Source organism: Tetrao urogallus (assembly GCF_951394365.1).
Source record: "Tetrao urogallus genome assembly, contig: scaffold_143, whole genome shotgun sequence".
NCBI classification, from domain to species: domain Eukaryota; kingdom Metazoa; phylum Chordata; class Aves; order Galliformes; family Phasianidae; genus Tetrao; species Tetrao urogallus.
The window spans coordinates 11049-32782 of NW_027638915.1; the positions used below are offsets into that span (position 1 = coordinate 11049).

General features: G+C 60.2%; 1 protein-coding gene across 1 annotated transcript; it reads right to left on the reverse strand.

Annotated features, from left to right (window-relative positions):
• Nucleotides 1–373: 373 nt before the first annotated feature.
• LOC306957650 (protocadherin beta-13-like) lies at nt 374–7348 on the reverse strand (the record flags this gene model as incomplete). Its single annotated transcript, XM_079551125.1, has 5 exons — nt 374–484; nt 572–658; nt 2921–3013; nt 3089–3148; nt 7088–7348. Coding segments are annotated over 5 exons (612 nt in total), but the record flags the coding sequence as incomplete, so codon positions are not given.
• Nucleotides 7349–21734: the final 14386 nt, after the last annotated feature.

Consider the following 21734-nt stretch of genomic DNA (forward strand, 5'->3'; position numbering starts at 1 on the left):
GGGACATGTTGAGGACACAGTGGGGACACATTGGGGACACCCTGGGGACACAATGGGGAAATGTTGGGAACACACTGGGGACACATTGAGGATGTTTTGGGGACACGCTGGGGACACATTGGGGACACAATGGGGAAATGTTGGGAACACACTGGGGACTCGTTGGGGACGCATTGGGGACACATTGGGGACATGTTGGGAACACATTGAGGACATGTTGGGGACACAGTGCGAATACCCTGGGGACACACTGGGGACACCCTAGGGTCACATTGGGTGCACGTTGGGGTCATGTTGGCAACACACTGGGGGCACATCGGGGCCACATCGAGGACATGCTGGGGACACTTTAGGGACACTCGGGGCCACTCACCACCGCGGTCACCACCACCTCCAGGCTCTGCCGGCTCTCAAAGTCCAGGGGCCGCGCCAGCACCACGCGGCCGCTGTTCGGGAGGTCGATGCGGAAGAAGCGAGCATCGGGCTGGGGACACCACGGGGACACCTGAGCGCCATTTGTCCCCGACGTGTCCCCCCCCCCCCCCGTCCCCTCCCCTGCCCTGGCACCCACCGAGCTGCCGTCGATGACGTACATCAGCGTGTCCCCATCCGCGTCCTCCGCCTGAGTGCTGAACACCACCGAGTGCACGGCCACCAGCTGCGGGGCACCGCGTGTCCCCAAACCTGGCCTGGTGTCCCCGAACCCAGCCAGGTGTCCCCAAACCCAGCCAGGTGTCCCCAAACCCGGACAGGTGGCCCCAGACCCGGACAGGTGGCCCCAAACCCAGCCAGGTGTCCCCAAACATGGATATGTGTCCCCAGACCCGGACAGGTGGCCCCAAACCCAGCCAGGTGTCCCCAAACATGGATATGTGTCCCCAAACCTGGCCATGTGTCCCCAAACCCAGTCAGGTGTCCCCAAACCCGGCCTGGTGTCCTCAAACCCGTCAGGTGTCCCCAAACCCGGTCAGGTGTCCCCAAACCCGGCCAGGTGTCTCCAAACATGGATATTGGTCCCCAAACCCGGCCAGGTGTCCCCAAACCTGGTCAGGTGTCCCCAAACCCAGCCAGGTGTCCCCAAACCCGGTCAGGTGTCCCCAAACCCAGCCAGGTGTCCCCAAACATGGATATGTGTCCCCAAACCTGGCCATGTGTCCCCAAACCCGGCCAGGTGTCCCCAAACCCGGCCTGGTGTCCCCAAACCCGGTCAGGTGTCCCCAAACCCGGCCAGGTGTCCCCAAACCCGGCCAGGTGTCTCCAAACATGGATATTGGTCCCCAAACCTGGCCAGGTGTCCCCAAACCTGGTCAGGTGTCCCCAAACCCAGCCAGGTGTCCCCAAACCCGGCCAGGTGTCTCCAAACCCAGCCAGGTGTCCCCAAACCTGGCCTGGTGTCCCCAAACCCGTCAGGTGTCCCCAAACCTGGCCATGTGTCCCCAAACCCGGACAGGTGTCCCCAAACATGGCCAGGTGTCCCCAAATCCGGCCAGGTGTCTTCAAACATGGATATTGGTCCCCAAACCCAGTCAGGTGTCCCCAAACCTGGCCATGTGTCCCCAAACCCAGCTAGGTGTCCCCAAACCCGGCCAGGTGTCCCCAAACATGGATATTGGTCCCCAAACCCGGCCAGGTGTCCCCAAACCCAGCCAGGTGTCTCCAAACATGGATATGCATCCCCGAACCCATCTGGGTGTCCCCAAACCCGGCCAGGTGTCTCCATACATGGTTATGTGTCCCCAAACCTGGCCTGGTGTCCCCAAACCCGTCAGGTGTCCCCAAACCCGGTCAGGTGCCCCCAAACTCGGCCATGTGTCCCCAAACCCGGTCAGGAGTCCCCAAACCCGGCCAGGTGTCCCCAAACATGGATATGTGTCCCCAAACCCAGCCAGGTGTCCCCAAACCCAGTCAGATGTCCCCAAACCCAGACAGGTGTCTCCAAACCCAGCCAGGTGTCCCCAAATCCGGCCAGGTGTCCCCAAACATGGATATTGGTCCCCAAACCCAGTCAGGTGTCCCCAAACCCGGCCAGGTGTCCCCAAACCCGACCAGGTGTCCCCAAACCCAGCCTGGTGTCCCCAAACCCAGACAGGTGTCTCCAAACATGGATATGTGTCCCCAAACCCGGCCTGGTGTCCCCATACCCGGCCAGGTGTCCCCAAACCCAGCCAGGTGTCCCCAAATCCGGCCAGGTGTCTCCAAACATGGATATGCGTCCCCAAACCCGGCCAGGTGTCCCCAAACCCAGTCAGGTGTCCCCAAACCTGGCCAGGTGTCCCCAGACCCGGCCAGGTGTCCCCAAACCCAGTCAGGTGTCCCCAAACCTGGCCAGGTGTCCCCAGACCCGGCCAGGTGTCCCCAAACCCAGTCAGGTGTCCCCAAACCTGGCCAGGTGTCCCCAGACCCGGCCAGGTGTCTCCAAACATGGATATGTGTCCCCAAACCTGGCCAGGTGTCCCCAAACCCGGTCAGGGGTCCCCAAACCTGGCCAGGTGTCCCCAAATCCCCACATCCACCCTGTCCCCACCATTGTCCCCATGTCCATCCTGTCCCCACATCCACCCTGTCCCCACCACTGTCCCCACATCCATCCCATCCCCACATCCACCCTGTCCCCACCATTGTCCCCATGTCCATCCTGTCCCCATGTCCATCCCGTCCCCACCTCCACCCTGTCCCCACCATTGTCCCCATGTCCATCCTGTCCCCAAGTACATCCTGTCCCCACCATTGTCCCCACGTCCATCCCATCCCCACATCCACCCTGTCCCCACCACTGTCCCCATGTCCATCCTGTCCCCACATCCACCCTGTCCCCACCATTGTCCCCATGTCCATCCTGTCCCCACGTCCACCCTGTCCCCACCATTGTCCCCACGTCCACCCCATCCCCACCCCCCACCCCACGGCCACCCCCCATCACCTCGCTGACATTGTGGGTGAGGTTGGGGTCCCCACGGAAGCGGGGCCGGTTGTCGTTCTCATTGAGGACCTGCACGATGACCCGGTACTCCACCTGTGGGGATAGGGGGTGACACGGGGACACGGGGTGACATGGGGACAGGAGGTGGCATAGGGACACATGCCGTACCGGAGCAGAGCCGTCCTCAGCGCAGATCAGAGCCACCATCAGCACTGGGGATTCCAGCTCCTGTGGGGCACAGCGACACCGTGGGGACACCGCATGGATGGGGACAAAGTGGGGACACTGCACGGATGGGGACACGGTGGGGACACCACACAGATGGGGATAGGGTGCACTGCCTGCTGTGGGGTGACCGGGTCCAGGCAGAATGTGGGGACAAGGAACGGGTTGGGGGCGGGGGGTGCAGGGGGGTGGGATGGATGGACATGGGATGGACATGGGATGGACATGGGATGGGCATGGGATGGACATGGGATGGATACGGGATGGATACAGACTGGAAGAGGGATGGGCATGGGATGGATGTGGGATGGGCATGGGACGGACATGGGATGGATACGGGACAGATGTGGGATGGATACAGACTGGAAGAGGGATGGGCATGGGATGGACATGGGATGGACATGGGACGGACACAGGATGGACATGGGATGGACATGGGATGGACACAGGATGGACATGGGATGGGCATGGGATGGACATGGGATGGACACAGGATGGACATGGGATGGACATGGGATGGACATGGGATGGACATGGGATGGACATGGGATGGATACGGGATAGACACGGGATATTGGAAAGGAGTGGGAGAGAGATGGGATGGATTTGGGATGGAAACAGAACAGAGATCGGATGGGATGGGATGGGATGGGATGGGATGGATGTGAGACAGATGCAGGATGGATATGGGATCAGGGGCGGATGTAGGGTGGATATGGGATCAGGGGCGGATGTAGGGTGGATATGGGATCAGGGGCGGATGTAGGGTGGATATGGGATCAGGGGCGGATGTAGGGTGGATATGGGATCAGGGGCGGATGTAGGGTGGATATGGGATCCGGGGCGGATGTAGGGTGGATATGGGATCAGGGATGGATGTAAGGTGGATATGGGATCAGGGACAGATGTAGGGTGGATATGGGATCAGGGGCGGATGTAGGGTGGATATGGGATCAGGGGCGGATGTAGGGTGGATATGGGATCAGGGATGGATGTAAGGTGGATATGGGATCAGGGACGGATGTAGGGTGGATATGGGATCAGGGACGGTTGTAGGGTGGATATGGGATCAGGGATGGCTGAGGGATGGATGTGGGATCAGGGATGGATATAGGATGGATATGGGATCAGGGATGGCTGAGGGATGGATGTGGGATCAGGGACGGATGAAGGATGGATACGAGATCAGGGACGGATGCAGGATGGGTATGGGATCAGGGACGGATGTAGGGTGGATATGGGATCAGGGGCAGATGCAGGGTGAATATGGGTTCAGGGATGGATGTAGGGTGGATATGGGATCAGGGATGGATGCAGGATGGATATGGGATCAGGGACAGGTGTAGGGTGGATATGAGATAAGGAATGGATACAGGATGGATATGGGATCAGGGACGGATGTAGGACACAGGATGTAGGATACAGGATGTAAGATGCAGGATGAGCGCAGGTTGGATGTGGGATGGATATGGGTTCAGGGACGGATGTAGGGTGGATATGGGATCAGGGACTGATACAGGATGGATGTGGGATCAGGGATGGATGCAGGATGGATATGGGATCAGGGACGGATGTAGGGTGGATATGGGATCAGGGACGGATGTAGGATGGATATGAGATCAGGGACGGATGCAGGATGGGTATGGGATCAGGGACGGATGTAGGGTGGATATGGGATCAGGGGCAGATGCAGGGTGAATATGGGTTCAGGGATGGATGTAGGGTGGATATGGGATCAGGGACGGATGTAGGACACAGGATGTAGGATACAGGATGTAAGATGCAGGATGAGCGCAGGTTGGATGTGGGATGGATATGGGTTCAGGGACGGATGTAGGGTGGATATGGGATCAGGGACGGATGCAGGATGGATGTGGGATCAGGGACGGATGTAGGATGGATATGAGATCAGGGACGGATGCAGGATGGTTGTGGGATCAGGGACGGATGCAGGATGGATGTGGGATCAGGGACTGATGCAGGATGGATATGGGATCAGGGACGGATGTAGGACACAGGATGTAGGATACAGGATGTAAGATGCAGGATGAGCGCAGGTTGGATGTGGGATGGATATGGGTTCAGGGACGGATGTAGGGTGGATATGGGATCAGGGACTGATAGAGGATGGATGTGGGATCAGGGATGGATGCAGGATGGATGTGGGATCAGGGATGGATGCAGGATGGATATGGGATCAGGGACAGATGTAGGGTGGAGATGGGATCAGGGACGGATGCAGGATGGATGTGGGATCAGGGACGGATGTAGGATGGATATGAGATCAGGGACGGATGCAGGATGGTTGTGGGATCAGGGACGGATGCAGGATGGATGTGGGATCAGGGACTGATGCAGGATGGATATGGGATCAGGGACGGATGTAGGACACAGGATGTAGGATACAGGATGTAAGATGCAGGATGAGCGCAGGTTGGATGTGGGATGGATATGGGTTCAGGGACGGATGTAGGGTGGATATGGGATCAGGGACTGATAGAGGATGGATGTGGGATCAGGGATGGATGCAGGATGGATGTGGGATCAGGGATGGATGCAGGATGGATATGGGATCAGGGACAGATGTAGGGTGGAGATGGGATCAGGGACGGATGCAGGATGGATGTGGGATCAGGGACGGATGTAGGATGGATATGAGATCAGGGACGGATGCAGGATGGTTGTGGGATCAGGGACGGATGCAGGATGGATGTGGGATCAGGGACTGATGCAGGATGGATATGGGATCAGGGACGGATGTAGGACACAGGATGTAGGATACAGGATGTAAGATGCAGGATGAGCGCAGGTTGGATGTGGGATGGATATGGGTTCAGGGACGGATGTAGGGTGGATATGGGATCAGGGACTGATACAGGATGGATGTGGGATCAGGGATGGATGCAGGATGGATATGGGATCAGGGACGGATGCAGCATGGATTTGGGATCAGGGACGGATGCAGCATGGATGTGGGATCAGGGACGGATGCAGGATGGATATGGGATCAGGGACGGATGCAGGATGGATGTGGGATCAGGGACGGATGCAGGATGGATGTGGGATCAGGGACTGATGCAGGATGGATATGGGATCAGGGACGGATGTAGGACACAGGATGTAGGATACAGGATGTAAGATGCAGGATGAGCGCAGGTTGGATGTGGGATGGATATGGGTTCAGGGACGGATGTAGGGTGGATATGGGATCAGGGACTGATACAGGATGGATGTGGGATCAGGGATGGATGCAGGATGGATATGGGATCAGGGACGGATGCAGCATGGATTTGGGATCAGGGACGGATGCAGCATGGATGTGGGATCAGGGACGGATGCAGGATGGATATGGGATCAGGGACGGATGCAGGATGGATGTGGGATCAGGGACGGATGCAGGATGGATGTGGGATCAGGGACTGATGCAGGATGGATATGGGATCAGGGACGGATGTAGGACACAGGATGTAGGATACAGGATGTAAGATGCAGGATGAGCGCAGGTTGGATGTGGGATGGATATGGGTTCAGGGACGGATGTAGGGTGGATATGGGATCAGGGACTGATACAGGATGGATGTGGGATCAGGGATGGATGCAGGATGGATATGGGATCAGGGACGGATGCAGCATGGATTTGGGATCAGGGACGGATGCAGCATGGATGTGGGATCAGGGACGGATGCAGGATGGATATGGGATCAGGGACGGATGCAGGATGGATGTGGGATCAGGGACGGATGCAGGATGGATGTGAGATCAGGGACGGATGCAGGATGGATGTGGGATCAGGGATGGATGCAGCATGGATGTGGGATCAGGGACGGATGCCGGACCCAGGATGTAGGATATAGGATGGGCGCAGGTTGGATGTGGGATAGGGCAGGGCTGCAGACCCCGGGTGCCTTCGTGTGTCTCAGGGCGCTGTGTGCGGCCGCCCACCTCGCGGTCCAGGCAGCGCCCGTTGGAAGCGTTCAGCCTCACGCTGCTCCCATCCAGGTAGAACCACTCTGCGTCGGCGCCCTCCAGGCAGAGCTGCAGCGCGGGACCCCCAGACCCCCCCCCGGGGGGCAGCCGTGCCACCAACGTGCCGTGCGCGCTGTTCTCCGTCACCTCCGTGAACACGTTCCCAAAAGCGCCGCAGCCTTCGTCCCGCGCTGCGTCGCGGACCGGACGGACGGACGGACGTCCCCATGTCCCCATCTCCACACCAACATCCCCAGCCACTGGGGTCTCCAAGTCCCCATCCCCATGTCCCCAGATATTGGGGTCTCCATGCCCCCATCCCCACACCGATGCCCCCCAGGATTGCTATCCCTGTGTCCCAACTTCCATCCCAGCACCCCCAGCCATTGGGGTCCCCACCTCCCCACCCCGATGTCCCCAGCCTTTGGGGTCTCCATGTCCCCATCTCCACCCAACATCCCCAGCCATTGGGGTCCCCATCTCCACACCAACATCCCCAACCACTGGGGTCTCCAAGTCCCCATCCCCATGTCTCCAGCCATCGGGGTCTCCATGCCCCCATCCCCACACCGATGCCCCCCAGGATTCCTATCCCTGTGTCCCAACTTCCATCCCAGCACCCCCACCCCAACATCCCCAACCATTGGCTCCCCACCTCCCCACCCCGATGTCCCCAACCATTGGGGTCCCCACCACCCCACCCCAGCGTCCCCAACCATTGGGGTCCCCAACTCCCCACCCCAACATCCCCAACCATTGGGATCCCCACCTCCCCACCCCAATACCCCCAACCTTTGGGGTCTCCATGTCCCCATCTCCACCCAGCATCCCCAACCATTGGGGTCTCCATGCCCCCATCCCCACACCGATACCCCCAGGATTGCTATCCCTGTGTCCCCATTTCCACTCCAATATCCTCAACCATTGGGGTCACCACTTCCCCACCCCAACATCCCCAACCATTGGGATCCCCACCTCCCCACCCCAATGTCCCCAACCATCAGGGTCTCCATGTCCCCATCTCCACCCAACGTCCCCAGGCATTGGGATCCCCACCTCCCCACCCCAATGTCCCCAGTCATCAGGGTCTCCATGTCCCCATCTCCACCCAACGTCCCCAGGCATTGGGATCCCCACCTCCCCACCCCAATGTCCCCAACCATCAGGGTCTCCATGTCCCCATCTACACCCAATGTCCCCAACCATTGGGATCCCCACCTCCCTACCCCGATGTCCCCAGCCATCAGGGTCTCCATGTCCTCATCTCCACCCAACGTCCCCAGCCTTTGGGGTCCCCACCACCCCACCCCAACATCCCCAACCATTGGGATCCCCACCTCCCCACCCCGATGTCCCCAACCATTGGGATCCCCATGTCCCCATCTCCACCCAGCATCCCCAACCACTGGGATCCCCATCTCCACATCCCCAACCTACATCCCCAACCACTGGGGTCTCCAAGTCCCCATCCCCATGTCTCCAGCCATTGGGGTCTCCATGCCCCCATCCCCACAACGATGCCCCCCAGGATTGCTATCCCTGTGTCCCAACTTCCATCCCAGCACCCCCAGTCATTGGGGTCCCCACGTCCCCACCCCCAGGTCCCCATCTCCACCCCCAGGTCCCCACCCCAATGTTTCCATCCCTTCAGGTCCCCATTTCCTGGGGTCCCTGTCTCAGTCTCCCCACTTCTTGGGGTCCTCATCCCTGAGGGTCCCCATTTCTTGGGGTCTCCACCCCAATGCCTCCATTTCTCGGGGTCCCCATCCTTTAGGGTCCTCATCCCAATGTCCCTATTTCTCAGTGTCCCCACCTCAATGTCCCCCTTTCTCAGGGTCTCCATCCTTTAGGGTCCCCATCCCGATGTCCCTATTAGTGTCCCCACCTCAATGTCCCCATTTCTTCGGGTCCCCATCCTTTAGGGTCCCCATCCCAATGTCCCTATTTCTCAGGGTCCCCACCTCAATGTCCCCATCCCTTCAGGTTCCCATTTCTCGGGGTCTCCATCCTTTAGGGTCCCCATCCCAATGTCCCCATTTCTTAGGGTCCCCATCCCAAATGTCCCCATTTCTCAGGGTCCCCATCCCAATGTCCCCATTTCTTTAGGGTCCCCATCCCAATGTCCCCATTTCACGGGGTCCCCATCCCAATGTCCCCATTTCTTTAGGGTCCCCATCCCAATGTCCCCATTTCCCGGGGTCCCCATCCCAATGTCCCCATTTCTTTAGGGTCCCCATCCCAATGTCCCCATTTCCTGGGGTCCCCATCCCAATGTCCCCATTTCTTGGAGTCTCCATCCCAATGTCCCCATTTCTCAGGGTCTCCATCCCAAATGTCCCCATTTCCTGGGGTCCCCATCCCAATGTCCCCATTTCTCAGGGTCCCCATCCCAAATGTCCCCATTTCCTGGGGTCCCCATCCCAATGTCCCCATTTCTCAGGGTCTCCATCCCAAATGTCCCCATTTCTTTAGGGTCCCCATCCCAAATGTCCCCATTTCCTGGGGTCCCCATCCCAAATGTCCCCATTTCCTGGGGTCCCCATCCCAATGTCCCCATTTCTCGGGGTCTCCATCCCAATGTCCCCATTTCCTGGTGTCCCCATCCCAATGTCCCCATCCCTCCAGCTCCTCACTTTCGGATCCCCATCCCTTAGAGTCCCCATTTCTCAGGGTCCCCATCTCAGCGTCCCCATCTCTTGAGTTCTCCAACCCGATGTCCCCATTTCTCAGGGTCCCCCTCCCGATGTCCCCATCCCTCCAGCTCCCCACTCCTTGGGGTCCCCATCCTTTCGGATCCCCATCCCTTACAGTCCCCAATTCCCCACCTCCGTGTCCCCACTTCTTGGTGTCCCCATCCTCATTGTCCCCATTCCTCGAGTTCTCCACCCCAATATTCCCATCCCAATGTCCCCAACCTTTGGGGTCCCCATCCCGATGTCTCCATCCCTTCGGGTCGCCATTTCTTCGTGTACCCACCCTGGTGTCCCCCCCACCCCCACCCCCCAATGTCCCCATGTCCCCGCTCACCCGCTGTCCCCAGCGCCAGCGCCAGGCAGGCGGCCAGGAGGGCCCGGCAGGACGGAGCGGCCATGGGGACGGGGACGGGGATGGGGACGGGCCCTGGGTGGCAGCCTGCGGCCAAGGACAGCGATTGGCACTGCCACCCACGGCCCCACCATGTCCCCGTGTCCCCACCTCCGGGTCTGTCCCCAACCATGTCCCATCCATGTCCCCAAACGTCTCCCCATGCCTGTCCACATCCTTGTCCCATCCCTGTCCCCATCCCTGTCCCATCCTTGTCCCCATCCCTGTCCCATCCTGTCCCCAGTTTTGTCCCATCCATGTCCCCAAACGTCTCCCCATCCCTGTCCCCAGAAATGTCCCATCCATGTCCATCCCTGTCCCATCCATTTCCCATTCCTGTCCCCAGAAATGTCCCGCCCATGTCCCCATCCATGTCCCCATCCCTGTCCCATCCCTGTCCCTTCCATGTCCCATTCCTGTCCCCATCCCTGTCCCCATTCCTGTCCTCATCCATATCACATCCATTTCCAATCCCTGTCCCCATCCCTGTCCCCATAAATGTCCCATCCCTGTCCATCCCTATGCCCACACCTGTCCCATCCATGTCCCATCCCTGTCCCCAGTCCATGTCCCCATCTCTGTTCCCATCCCTGTCCATCCCTGTCCATCCCTGTCCCATCCTTATCCTCAACCCTGTCCCATCCATGTACCCAAATGTGTTCCATCCCTGTCCCCAGAAATGTCCCATCTATGTCCATTTCTGTCCCATTCCTGTCCCCATTCTTGTCCCATCCCTGTCCCCATCCCTGTCCCATCCTTGTCCATCCCTATGTCCATCCCTGTCCCATCCCTGTCCCCATCCATGTCCCATTCCTGTCCCCATCCATGTCCCCAAACGTCTCCCCATCCCTGTCCCCAGATATGTCCCATCTATGTCCATCCCTGTCCCATCCCTGTCCCATTCCTGTCCCCATTCTTGTCCGATCCCTGTCCCCATCCATGTCACATCCCTGTTCCTTCCATGTCCCATTCCTGTCCCCATCCCTGTCCCCATCCCTGTCCTCATCCATGTCCCATCCATGTCCCATCCATGTCCCATCCCTGTCCCATTCCTGTCCCCATTCCTGTCCCACCCATGTCCCATCCCTGTCCCATCCCTGTTCCATCCATGTCCCCACCTCCTTGTCCCCAAACGTGTCCCCATTTCTGTCCCAAAAATTCCCCATCCCTGTCTCCAGAAATGTCACATCCCTGTCCCATCCATGTCCCCATTCTTGCCCCACCCATGTCCCATTCCTGTCCCATTCTTGTCCCATCCCTGTCCCATCCTTGTCCCCATCCCTGTCTCCATCCCTGTCCCATCCCTGTCCCCATCCCTGTCCCATCCCTGTCCCCAAATGTGTCCCATCCCTGTCCCCAGAAATGTCCCATCCATGTCCCATCCCTGTCCCACCCTGTCGCATTCCTGTCCCCAACTCTGTCCCATCCATGTCCCCAGACGTGTCCCCATCCATGTCCCCATCCCTGTCCATCCCTGTCCCATCCCTGTCCCCATCCCTGTCCCCATCCTTGTCCCCATCCCTGTCCCCATCCCTGCCCCCAATCCATGTCCCATCCCTGTCCATTCCTATGCCCATCCCTGTCCCATCCATGTCCCATCCATGTCCCATCCATGTCCCCATTCCTGTCCCATCCCTGTCCCCATCCCTGTCCCATCTCTGTCCCCAAATGTGTCCCCATCCCTGTCCCCAGAAATGACCCATCCGTGTCCATCCCTGTCCCATCCCTGTCCCCATCCATGTCCCATCCCTGTCCCATCCCTGTCCCCATCCCTGTCCCATCCATGTCCCCAAACGTGTCCCCATCCCTGTCCCAAGAAATGCCCCATCCCTGTCTCCAGAAATGTCACATCCCTGTCCCATCCATGTCCCATTCATGTCCCATCCCTGTCCCATCCCTGTCTCCATCCCTGTCCCGTCCTTGTCCCCAACTCTGTCCCATCCATGTCCCCAGACGTGTCCCCATCCATGTCCCCATCCCTGTCCATCCCTGTCCCATCCCTGTCCCCTTCCCTGTCCCCATCCTTGTCCCCATCCCTGTCCCCATCCCTGTCCCCAATCCATGTCCCATCCTTGTCCATCCCTATGCCCATCCCTGTCCCATCCATGTCCCATCCCTGTCCCCATCCCTGTCCCCAATCCATGTCCCATCCCTGTCCATCCCTATGTCTATCCCTGTCCCCATCCATGTCCCCATCCCTCTCCTATTCCTGTCCCCATCCATGTCCCCATTCCCGTCCCATCCCTGTCCCCAACCATGTCCCAATCCCTGTCCCATCCCTTTCCCCATTCCTGTCCCATCCCTGTCCCCAACCATGTCCCAATCCCTGTCCCATCCCTTTCCCCATTCCTGTCCCATCCCTGTCCCCAACCATGTCCCAATCCCTGTCCCATCCCTGTCCCCATTCCTGTCCCATCCCTGTCCCCATCCCCGTCCCATCTCTGTCCCCAAATGTGTCCCCATCCCTGTCCCCAGAAATGTCCCATCCCTGTCCATCCCTGTCCCATCCATGTCCCATTCCTGTCCCCATTCTTGTCCCATCCCTGTCCATCCCTGTCCCATCCATGTCCCATTCCTGTCCCCATTCTTGTCCCATCCCTGCCCCATCCATGTCCCATCCATATCCCCATAAATGTCCCATCTTTGTCCCCATCCCTGTCCCATCCATGTCTCCAAAAGTGTCCCATCCCTGTCCCCCAAAATGCCCCATCCCTGTCTCCAGAAATGTCCCTTCCCTGTCCCACCCTATCCCTTCCCTGTACCATTCCTGTCCCATTCCTGTCCCCATCCCTGTCCTCATCCATGTCCCATCCATGTCCCATCCATGTCCCATCCCTGTCCCTATCCCTGTCCCCAAACGTCTCCCCATCCCTGTCCCCAGAAATGTCCCATCTATGTCCATCCCTGTCCCATTCCTGTCCCCATTCTTGTCCCATCCCTGTCCCCATCGCTGTCCCACCCTTGCCCATCCCTATGTCCATCCCTGTCCCATCCCTGTCCCCATCCATGTCCCATTCCTGTCCCCATCCCTGTCCCATCCTTGTCCCCATTCCTGTCCCATCCCTGTCCCCAGACGTGTCCCCATCCCTGTCCCCAGAAATGTCCCATCCATGTCCCATCCATGTCCCATCCCTGTCCCCATCCCTGTCCCCAGTTTTGTCCCATCCATGTCCCCAAACGTGTCGCCATCCCGGTCCCCAGAAATGTCACATCTATGTCCATCCCTGTCCCATCCATTTCCCATTCCTGTCCCCAGAAATGTCCCGCCCATGTCCCCATCCATGTCCCCATCCCTGTCCCATCCCTGTCCCATTCCTGTCCCCATCCCTGTCCCCATCCCTGTCCCCATCCATGTCCCATCCCTGTCCCATCCCTGTCCCCATCCCTGTCCCATCCATGTCCCCAAACGTGTCCCCATCCCTGTCCCAAGAAATGCCCCATCCCTGTCTCCAGAAATGTCACATCCCTGTCCCATCCATGTCCCATTCATGTCCCATCCCTGTCCCATCCCTGTCTCCATCCCTGTCCCGTCCTTGTCCCCAACTCTGTCCCATCCATGTCCCCAGACGTGTCCCCATCCATGTCCCCATCCCTGTCCATCCCTGTCCCATCCCTGTCCCCTTCCCTGTCCCCATCCTTGTCCCCATCCCTGTCCCCATCCCTGTCCCCAATCCATGTCCCATCCTTGTCCATCCCTATGCCCATCCATGTCCCATCCATGTCCCATCCCTGTCCCCATCCCTGTCCCCAATCCATGTCCCATCCCTGTCCATCCCTATGTCTATCCCTGTCCCCATCCATGTCCCCATCCCTCTCCTATTCCTGTCCCCATCCATGTCCCCATTCCCGTCCCATCCCTGTCCCCAACCATGTCCCAATCCCTGTCCCATCCCTGTCCCCATTCCTGTCCCATCCCTGTCCCCATCCCCGTCCCATCTCTGTCCCCAAATGTGTCCCCATCCCTGTCCCCAGAAATGTCCCATCCATGTCCATCCCTGTCCCATCCATTTCCCATTCCTGTCCCCAGAAATGTCCCGCCCATGTCCCCATCCATGTCCCCATCCCTGTCCCATCCCTGTCCCATTCCCGTCCCCATCCCTGTCCCCATTCCTGTCCTCATCCATGTCACATCCATTTCCAATCCCTGTCCCCATCCCTGTCCCCATAAATGTCCCATCCCTGTCCATCCCTGTCCATCCCTGTCCCATCCTTATCCTCAACCCTGTCCCATCCATGTACCCAAATGTGTTCCATCCCTGTCCCCAGAAATGTCCCATCTATGTCCATCCCTGTCCCATTCCTGTCCCCATTCTTGTCCCATCCCTGTCCCCATCGCTGTCCCACCCTTGCCCATCCCTATGTCCATCCCTGTCCCATCCCTGTCCCCATCCATGTCCCATTCCTGTCCCCATCCCTGTCCCATTCTTGTCCCCATTCCTGTCCCATCCCTGTCCCCAGACGTGTCCCCATCCCTGTCCCCAGAAATGTCCCATCCATGTCCCATCCATGTCCCATCCCTGTCCCCATCCCTGTCCCCAGTTTTGTCCCATCCATGTCCCCAAACGTGTCCCCATCCCGGTCCCCAGAAATGTCACATCTATGTCCATCCCTGTCCCATCCCTGTCCCATTCCTGTCCCCATTCTTGTCCGATCCCTGCCCCCATCCCTGTCCCATTCCTGTCCCCATCCCTGTCCCCATCCCTGTCCTCATCCATGTCCCATCCATGTCCCATCCTTGTCCCCATCCCTGTCCCCATTCCCGTCCCATCCTTGTCCCCAACCATGTCCCATCCATGTCCCCAAACGTCTCCCCATCCCTGTCCCCAGAAATGTCCCATCCATGTCCCATCCCTGTCCCACCCTGTCCCATTCCTGTCCCCATTCCTGTCCCACCCGTGTCCCATCCCTGTCCCATCCCTGTCCCCTTCCCTGTCCCCAGAAATGTCCCATCCATGTCCCATCCCTGTCCCACCCTGTCGCATTCCTGTCCCCAACTCTGTCCCATCCATGTCCCCAGAAGTGTCCCCATCCATGTCCCATCCCTGTCCCCAGTCCATGTCCCATCCCTGTCCCCATCCCTGTCCCCATCCCTGTCCCCAATCCATGTCCCATTCCTGTCCCCAGTCCATGTCCCCATCCCTGTCCCCATCCATGTCCCCAGAAATGTCCCATCCCTGTCCATCCCTGTCCATCCCTGTCCCATCCATGTCCCCATCCCTGTCCCATCCTTATCCTCAACCCTGTCCCATCCATGTCCCCAAATGTGTTCCATCCCTGTCCCCAGAAATGTCCCATCCATGTCCATCCATGTCCCATCCCTGTCCCATCCCTGTCCCATCCCTGTCCCATTCCTGTCCCCATCCCTGTCCCCAGAAATGTCCCATCCATGTCCCATCCCTGTCCCATCCATTTCCCATTCCTGTCCCCATTCCTGTCCCCAGAAATGTCCCATCCCTGTCCATCCCTGTTCCATCCATGTCCCCACCTCCGTGTTCCCAAACGTGTCCCCATCCCTGTCCCCATAAATGCCCCATCCCTGTCTCCAGAAATGTCACATCCCTGTCCCCATCCCTGTCCCCAGAAATGTCCCATCCATGTCCCATCCCTGTCCCATCCCTGTCCCATTCCTGTCCCCATTCCTGTCCCACCCATGTCCCATCCCTGTCCCATCCCTGTTCGATCCATGTCCCCACCTCTGTGTCCCCAAACGTGTCCCCATCCCTGTCCCCAGAAATGCCCCATCCCTGTCTCCAGAAATGTCACATCCCTGTCCCATCCATGTCCCCATTCTTGCCCCACCCATGTCCCATTCCTGTCTCCATCCCTGTCCCGTCCTTGTCCCCAACTCTGTCCCATCCATGTCCCATCCCTGTCCCCAGTCCATGTCCCCATCCCTGTCCCCATCCCTGTCCCCAATCCATGTCCCATCCCTGTCCCCATCGCTGTCCCATCCCTGTCCATCCCTATGTCTATCCCTGTCCCCATCCATGTCCCCATCCCTCTCCTATTCCTGTCCCCATCCATGTCCCCATTCCCGTCCCATCCCTGTCCCCAACCATGTCCCCATTCCTGTCCCATCCCTGTCCCCAACCATGTCCCCATTCCCATCTCATCCCTGTCCCCAACCATGTCCCCATTCCTGTCCCATCCCTGTCCCCAATCCATGTCCCCATTCCTGTCCCATCCCTGTCCCATCGCTGTCCCATCCCTGTCCCCATCCCTGTCCCCATCCCCGTCCCATCCGTGTCCCCTCCTGTCCCCTCGTCTGTCCCCACTGCCCCCAGTCTGTCTCCTCCTGCCCCCCCATGCTGTCCCCTCTGTCCCCTCCTGTCCCACCCCATTTCACCCCATTCCACCATCGCCTTCTGTCCCCCTCCTGTCCCCCCATCCCATTCTGTCTCCCACTGCCCCCTCTCGCCCCCCCCCCCGTCCCCACTGTCCCATTTCTGTCCCCCCCCCTCCCTGTCTCATTCTGCCCCACGATGTCCCCATCCTGTCACCCCCCCACCCCCCATTCCTTATCCCCTCCTTTCCCCCCCCCTCATCCCCCCCATCCCCTCTTGTCCCCATTGTCCCCTCCTGTCCCCCCCCCCCAACACCCTCCTGTCCCCCCCCCCTCCCACCCCCCATCTGTGCCCCCCCCCCCCCCCACTCAGCCTGATGAGGGCCATGCTATGGGGTGGGGGGGGGGGTTCACCCACCCCCGGTGCCATATGGACACCCCTCCCCCACCCCCACTCCCTCAATGAGCGGCCGCTAATTAATTGCTACTGATTGGCACACGGGGGGGGAAGGGGGGGGAGGAAGGAGACACCCATCTGCCACCTGCCCCCCCCCACTCCAGAACCCCCCCCATAGGGCTGCCCTCTGCCTCCCCCCCCCCCCCCCCGGACCCCTCCTCTTTATTCGAGGGTGTGGGGGGAGGGAAGGAACAGACCCACGTGTCCCCCCCCCCCCCCCCCCCCGTGTCCCCCCCTTCATGTCCTCCCCCCAGCCCACAGGAATGGACCCATATGCCCCCCCCCCACGTCCCCCTGACCCCATATGCCCCCCCCCCACAGGGGGTGTGACCCCCCCCCCCATGTCCCCATGTCCCCCCAGCCCAAAGAATCAGGCCCACACGTTCCCCCCCCCCACGTCCCCCCCCATGACTCCATGTCACCCCCCCATGCCCACCCTCTACATCCCCCTGTCCCCATGTCCCCATGTCCCCATGTCCCCATGTCCCCCCCCATGTCACCAAGTCCCCCCCCACCCCAAAGGAACAGATCTCTATGCCCCCCCCCCATGTCCTCTCCATGTGTCTCCCCCCCCCCAGCCCAAAGGAACAGACCTATATGGCCCCCCATGTCCCCCCCATGTCCCCCTGTCCCCATGCCCCCCCCCATGTCACCAAGTACCCCCCCAGCCCAAAGGAACAGACGTATATGGCCCCCCATGGGCCCCCCATGGGCCCCCCATGGGCCCCCCATGTCCCCCTGTCCCCATGTCCCCCCCCATGTCACCAAGTCCCCCCAGCCCAAAGGAACAGATCTACATGCCCCCCCCCAAGTCCTCTCCATGTCCCCCCCCCAGCCCAGAGGAACAGACCTATAAGGCCCCCCATGTCCCCCCCATGTCCCCCTGTCCCCATGTCCCCCCCCATGTCACCAAGTGCCCCCCCAGCCCCAAGGAACAGACTTATATGGCCCCCCGTGGGCCCCCCATGTCCCCCCCCTCTATGTTCCCCTGTTCCCATGTCCCCCCCCCCATGTCTCCACTAACCCAAAACAACAGACCCAATGTGTCCCCCCCCCATACCCACCCAATGTCCCCCCCACGACTCCATGTCCCCCCCCCACGTCTCCCCTTCTATTTCCCCAACCTCAATATCCCCCCCCCCTCGTCTCCCCCCCAACCCAAAGAATCTGACCCACGTGTCCCCCCCCCCATGTCCACCCCACAAAACTCCATGTCCCCCCCTCTATGTCCCCCTGTCCCCATACCACCCCCATCCCCCCCAGCCAAAAGGAACACACTTATATGCCCCCCCCCCCATGTCCCCCCCCACGTCCCCCCCCCGACCCCATGCCCCCCCAGCCCAAGGTAATGGACCCACGCATTCCCCCCCCCCGCATGTCCCTATGTCCCCCATGTCACTCCCCCATGTCCCTCCTCCCCCCCAGCCCAAAGGAACAGACCCATATGCCCCCCATATCCCCATGTCCGTCCCCCCCCCCCCATGTCCCCCCCCACAGCCCAGCCCAAAGTAACGGACTCCTGTGCCCCCCCCCCTTATGTCCCCATGCCCCCCCAGCCCAAAGCAGCAGACCTATACGCTCCCCCCATGTCCCCCCCCCATGACTCCATGTCCTCCCCTCTATGTCCCCCTGTCCCCCCCATCACCCCCCAACATTGTCGTCCCCCCCAAGCCCAAACTGATGGACCCACGTGTCCCCCCCCACGTCCCACATGTTCCTATGTTCTCATGCCCCCCCCCCCCCCCAGCCCAAAGGCACAGACAAAGGAACAGTGTGTCCCCCCCCCCAATGTCCCCCCCCCATGACTCTGTGTCCCCCTGTCCCCATGTCATCCCCATGTCCCCCTATTCCCACGCCCCCCCCTTATCACCCCCCCAGCCCAAAGTAACAGAATCACGTGTGCCCCCCCCCAAAGGCCCCATGTGTGTCCCCCCCCATGTCAACCCCACATCCCCGCCAGCCAAAAGAAACAGACCTACATGGCCCCTCCATGGCCTCTCCATGTCCCTGTCCCCATGTCCCCCCCCATGTCACCAAGTCCCCCCAGCCCAAAGGAACAGATCTACATGCCCCCCCCCAAGTCCTCTCCCTGTCCCCCCCCCAGCCCAGAGGAACAGACCTATAAGGCCCCCCATGTCCCCCCCCATGTCCCCCTGTCCCCATGTCCCCCCCCACGTCACCAAGTCCCCCCCCAGCCCAAAGGAACAGATCTACATGCCCCCCCCCAAGTCCTCTCCCTGTCCCCCCCCCAGCCCAGAGGAACAGACCTATAAGGCCCCCCATGTCCCCCCCATGTCCCCCTGTCCCCATGTCCCCCCCCACGTCACCAAGTCCCCCCCCAGCCCAAAGGAACAGATCTACATGCCCCCCCCCCCCATGTCCTCTCCATGTCCCCCCCCAGCCTAGAGGAACAGACCTATATGGCCCCCCATGGGCCCCCCATGTCCCCCTGTCCCCATGTCCCCCCCCACGTCACCAAGTCCCCCCCCAGCCCAAAGGAACAGATTTACATGCCCCCCCCCCCATGTCCTCTCCATGTCCCCCCCAGCCTAGAGGAACAGACCTATATCGCCCCCCATGTCCCCCTCCATGTCCCCCTCTCTATGTTCCCCTGTCCCCATGTCCCCCTGTCCCCCTGTCCCCATGTCCCCCCCCATGTCACCAAGTCCCCCCCCAGCCCAAAAGAACAGATCTCTATGCCCCCCCCATGTCCTCTCCATGTGTCCCCCCCCCCCAGCCCAAAGGAACAGACCTATATGGCCCCCCCATGCCCCCTCTCTATGTTCCCCTGTCCCCATGTCCCCTGTCCTCCGTCCCCATGTCCCCCCCCATGTCACCAAGTCCCCCCAGCCCAAAGGAACAGACCTATATGGCCCCCCATGGGCCCCCCATGTCCCCCCCATGTCCCCCTCTCCCCATGTCCCCCCCCACGTCACCAAGTCCCCCCCCAGCCCAAAGGAACAGATCTACATGCCCCCCCCCCCCATGTCCTCTCCATGTCCCCCCTCAGCCCTGAGGAACAGACCTATATGGCCCCCCATGTCCCCCCCATGTCCCCCTCTCTATGTTCCCCTGCCCCACGTCCCCCTGTCCCCCTGTCCCCATGTCCCCATGTCCCCCCCCCCATGTCACCAAGTCCCCTCAGCCCAAACCAACAGACCTACATGCCCCCCCCCGCCCCCCCCCGCCCCCCCAGCGCAAAGGAACAGACCTACGTGGCCCCATAAGTCCTCCCCACGTCCTCCCCATGTCCCCCCCCAGCTTAAACCCACGTGTCCCCCCCCCCTCCCCATGTCTCCCTGTCGCCCCCCCCAAACCCAAAGTAACGGCCCCATGTGTCCGTCCCCCCCCCCGTTTCCCCCCCCCCCCAACCCCCCCCTTCGTTACCTGCCCGGCGCTGCACCCTGGGCTGGGGACGGAGGGACGGAGGGACGGGGGGGGGGCGGGGGGGGCGGATCAGAGGGATGGGGGGCGGGGCCAAGGGGGGCGGGGCCAAAGGGGCGGGGCGTGAGGTGAGCTGAGTGTGCAAAGGCGTGCAAGGGCGGGAGTGCGGCGTGTGCAAGGTGTGCAACGGTGTGCAACGATGTGTGCGCGTCGTGTGCATCGTGTGCAATGGTGTGCAACGGTGTGCATTGTGCGCAATGGCGTGCAAGGTGTGCAATGGTGTGCAACGGTGTACGCATAGTGTGCATCGTGTGCAACGGTGTGCAATGGTGTGCAACGGTGTGCGCGTAGTGTTCATCGTGTGCAACGGTGTGCATCGTGTGCAATGGTGTGCAATGGTGTGCAACGGCGTGCAACGGTGTGCAACGGTGTGTAACGGTGTGTGCGCGTCGTGTGCATCGTGAGCAATGGTGTGCAAGGTGTGCAACGGTGTGTGCTTGTCGTGTGCAATGGTGTGCAAGGTGTGCATTGTGTGCAATGGCGTGCAAGGTGTGCAATGGTGTGCAACGGTGTACGCATAGTGTGCAACGGTGTACGCATAGTGTGCATCGTGTGCAACGGTGTGCAATGTGTGCAACGGTGTGCAACAGTGTGCAACGGTGTGCGCGTAGTGTTCATCGTGTGCAACGATGTGCAACGGTGTGCAATGGTGTGCACATAGTGTGCATCGTGCGCAACGGTGTGCTAGGTGTGTGCGCGTCGTGTGCAATGGTGTGCAAGGTGTGCATTGTGTGCAATGTGTGCAACGGCGTGCAATGGTGTGCACGTAGTGTTCACCATGTGCAACAGTGTGCAAGGTGTACAAAGGTGTGCAATGGTGTGTACGCATCGTGTGCATCGTTTGCAATGGTGTGCAATGATGTGCAATGGTGTGCAACGGTGTGTGCGCATCGTGTGCAACGGTGTGCAAGGTTTGCAATGGTGTGCAATGTAGTACAACAGTGTGCGCATCGTGTGCATCGTGTGCAATGGTGTGCAATGGTGTGCAACGGCGTGCAACGGTGTGCAACGGTGTGTAACGGTGTGTGCGCGTCGTGTGCATCGTGAGCAATGGTGTGCAAGGTGTGCAACGGTGTGTGCTTGTCGTGTGCAATGGTGTGCAAGGTGTGCATTGTGTGCAATGGTGTGCAAGGTGTGCAACGGTGTGCAACGGTGTGCGCGTAGTGTGCATCGTGTGCAACGGTGTGCAATGTGTGCAACGGTGTGCAACGGTGTGCAACGGTGTGCAATGGTGTGCAATGGTGCGTGCGCATTGTGTGCATCGTGTGCAACGATGTCCAATGGTGTGCCACGGTGTGCAACGGTGTGTGTGCGTCGTGTGCAACGGTTTGCAATGGTGTGCATTGTGTGCAATG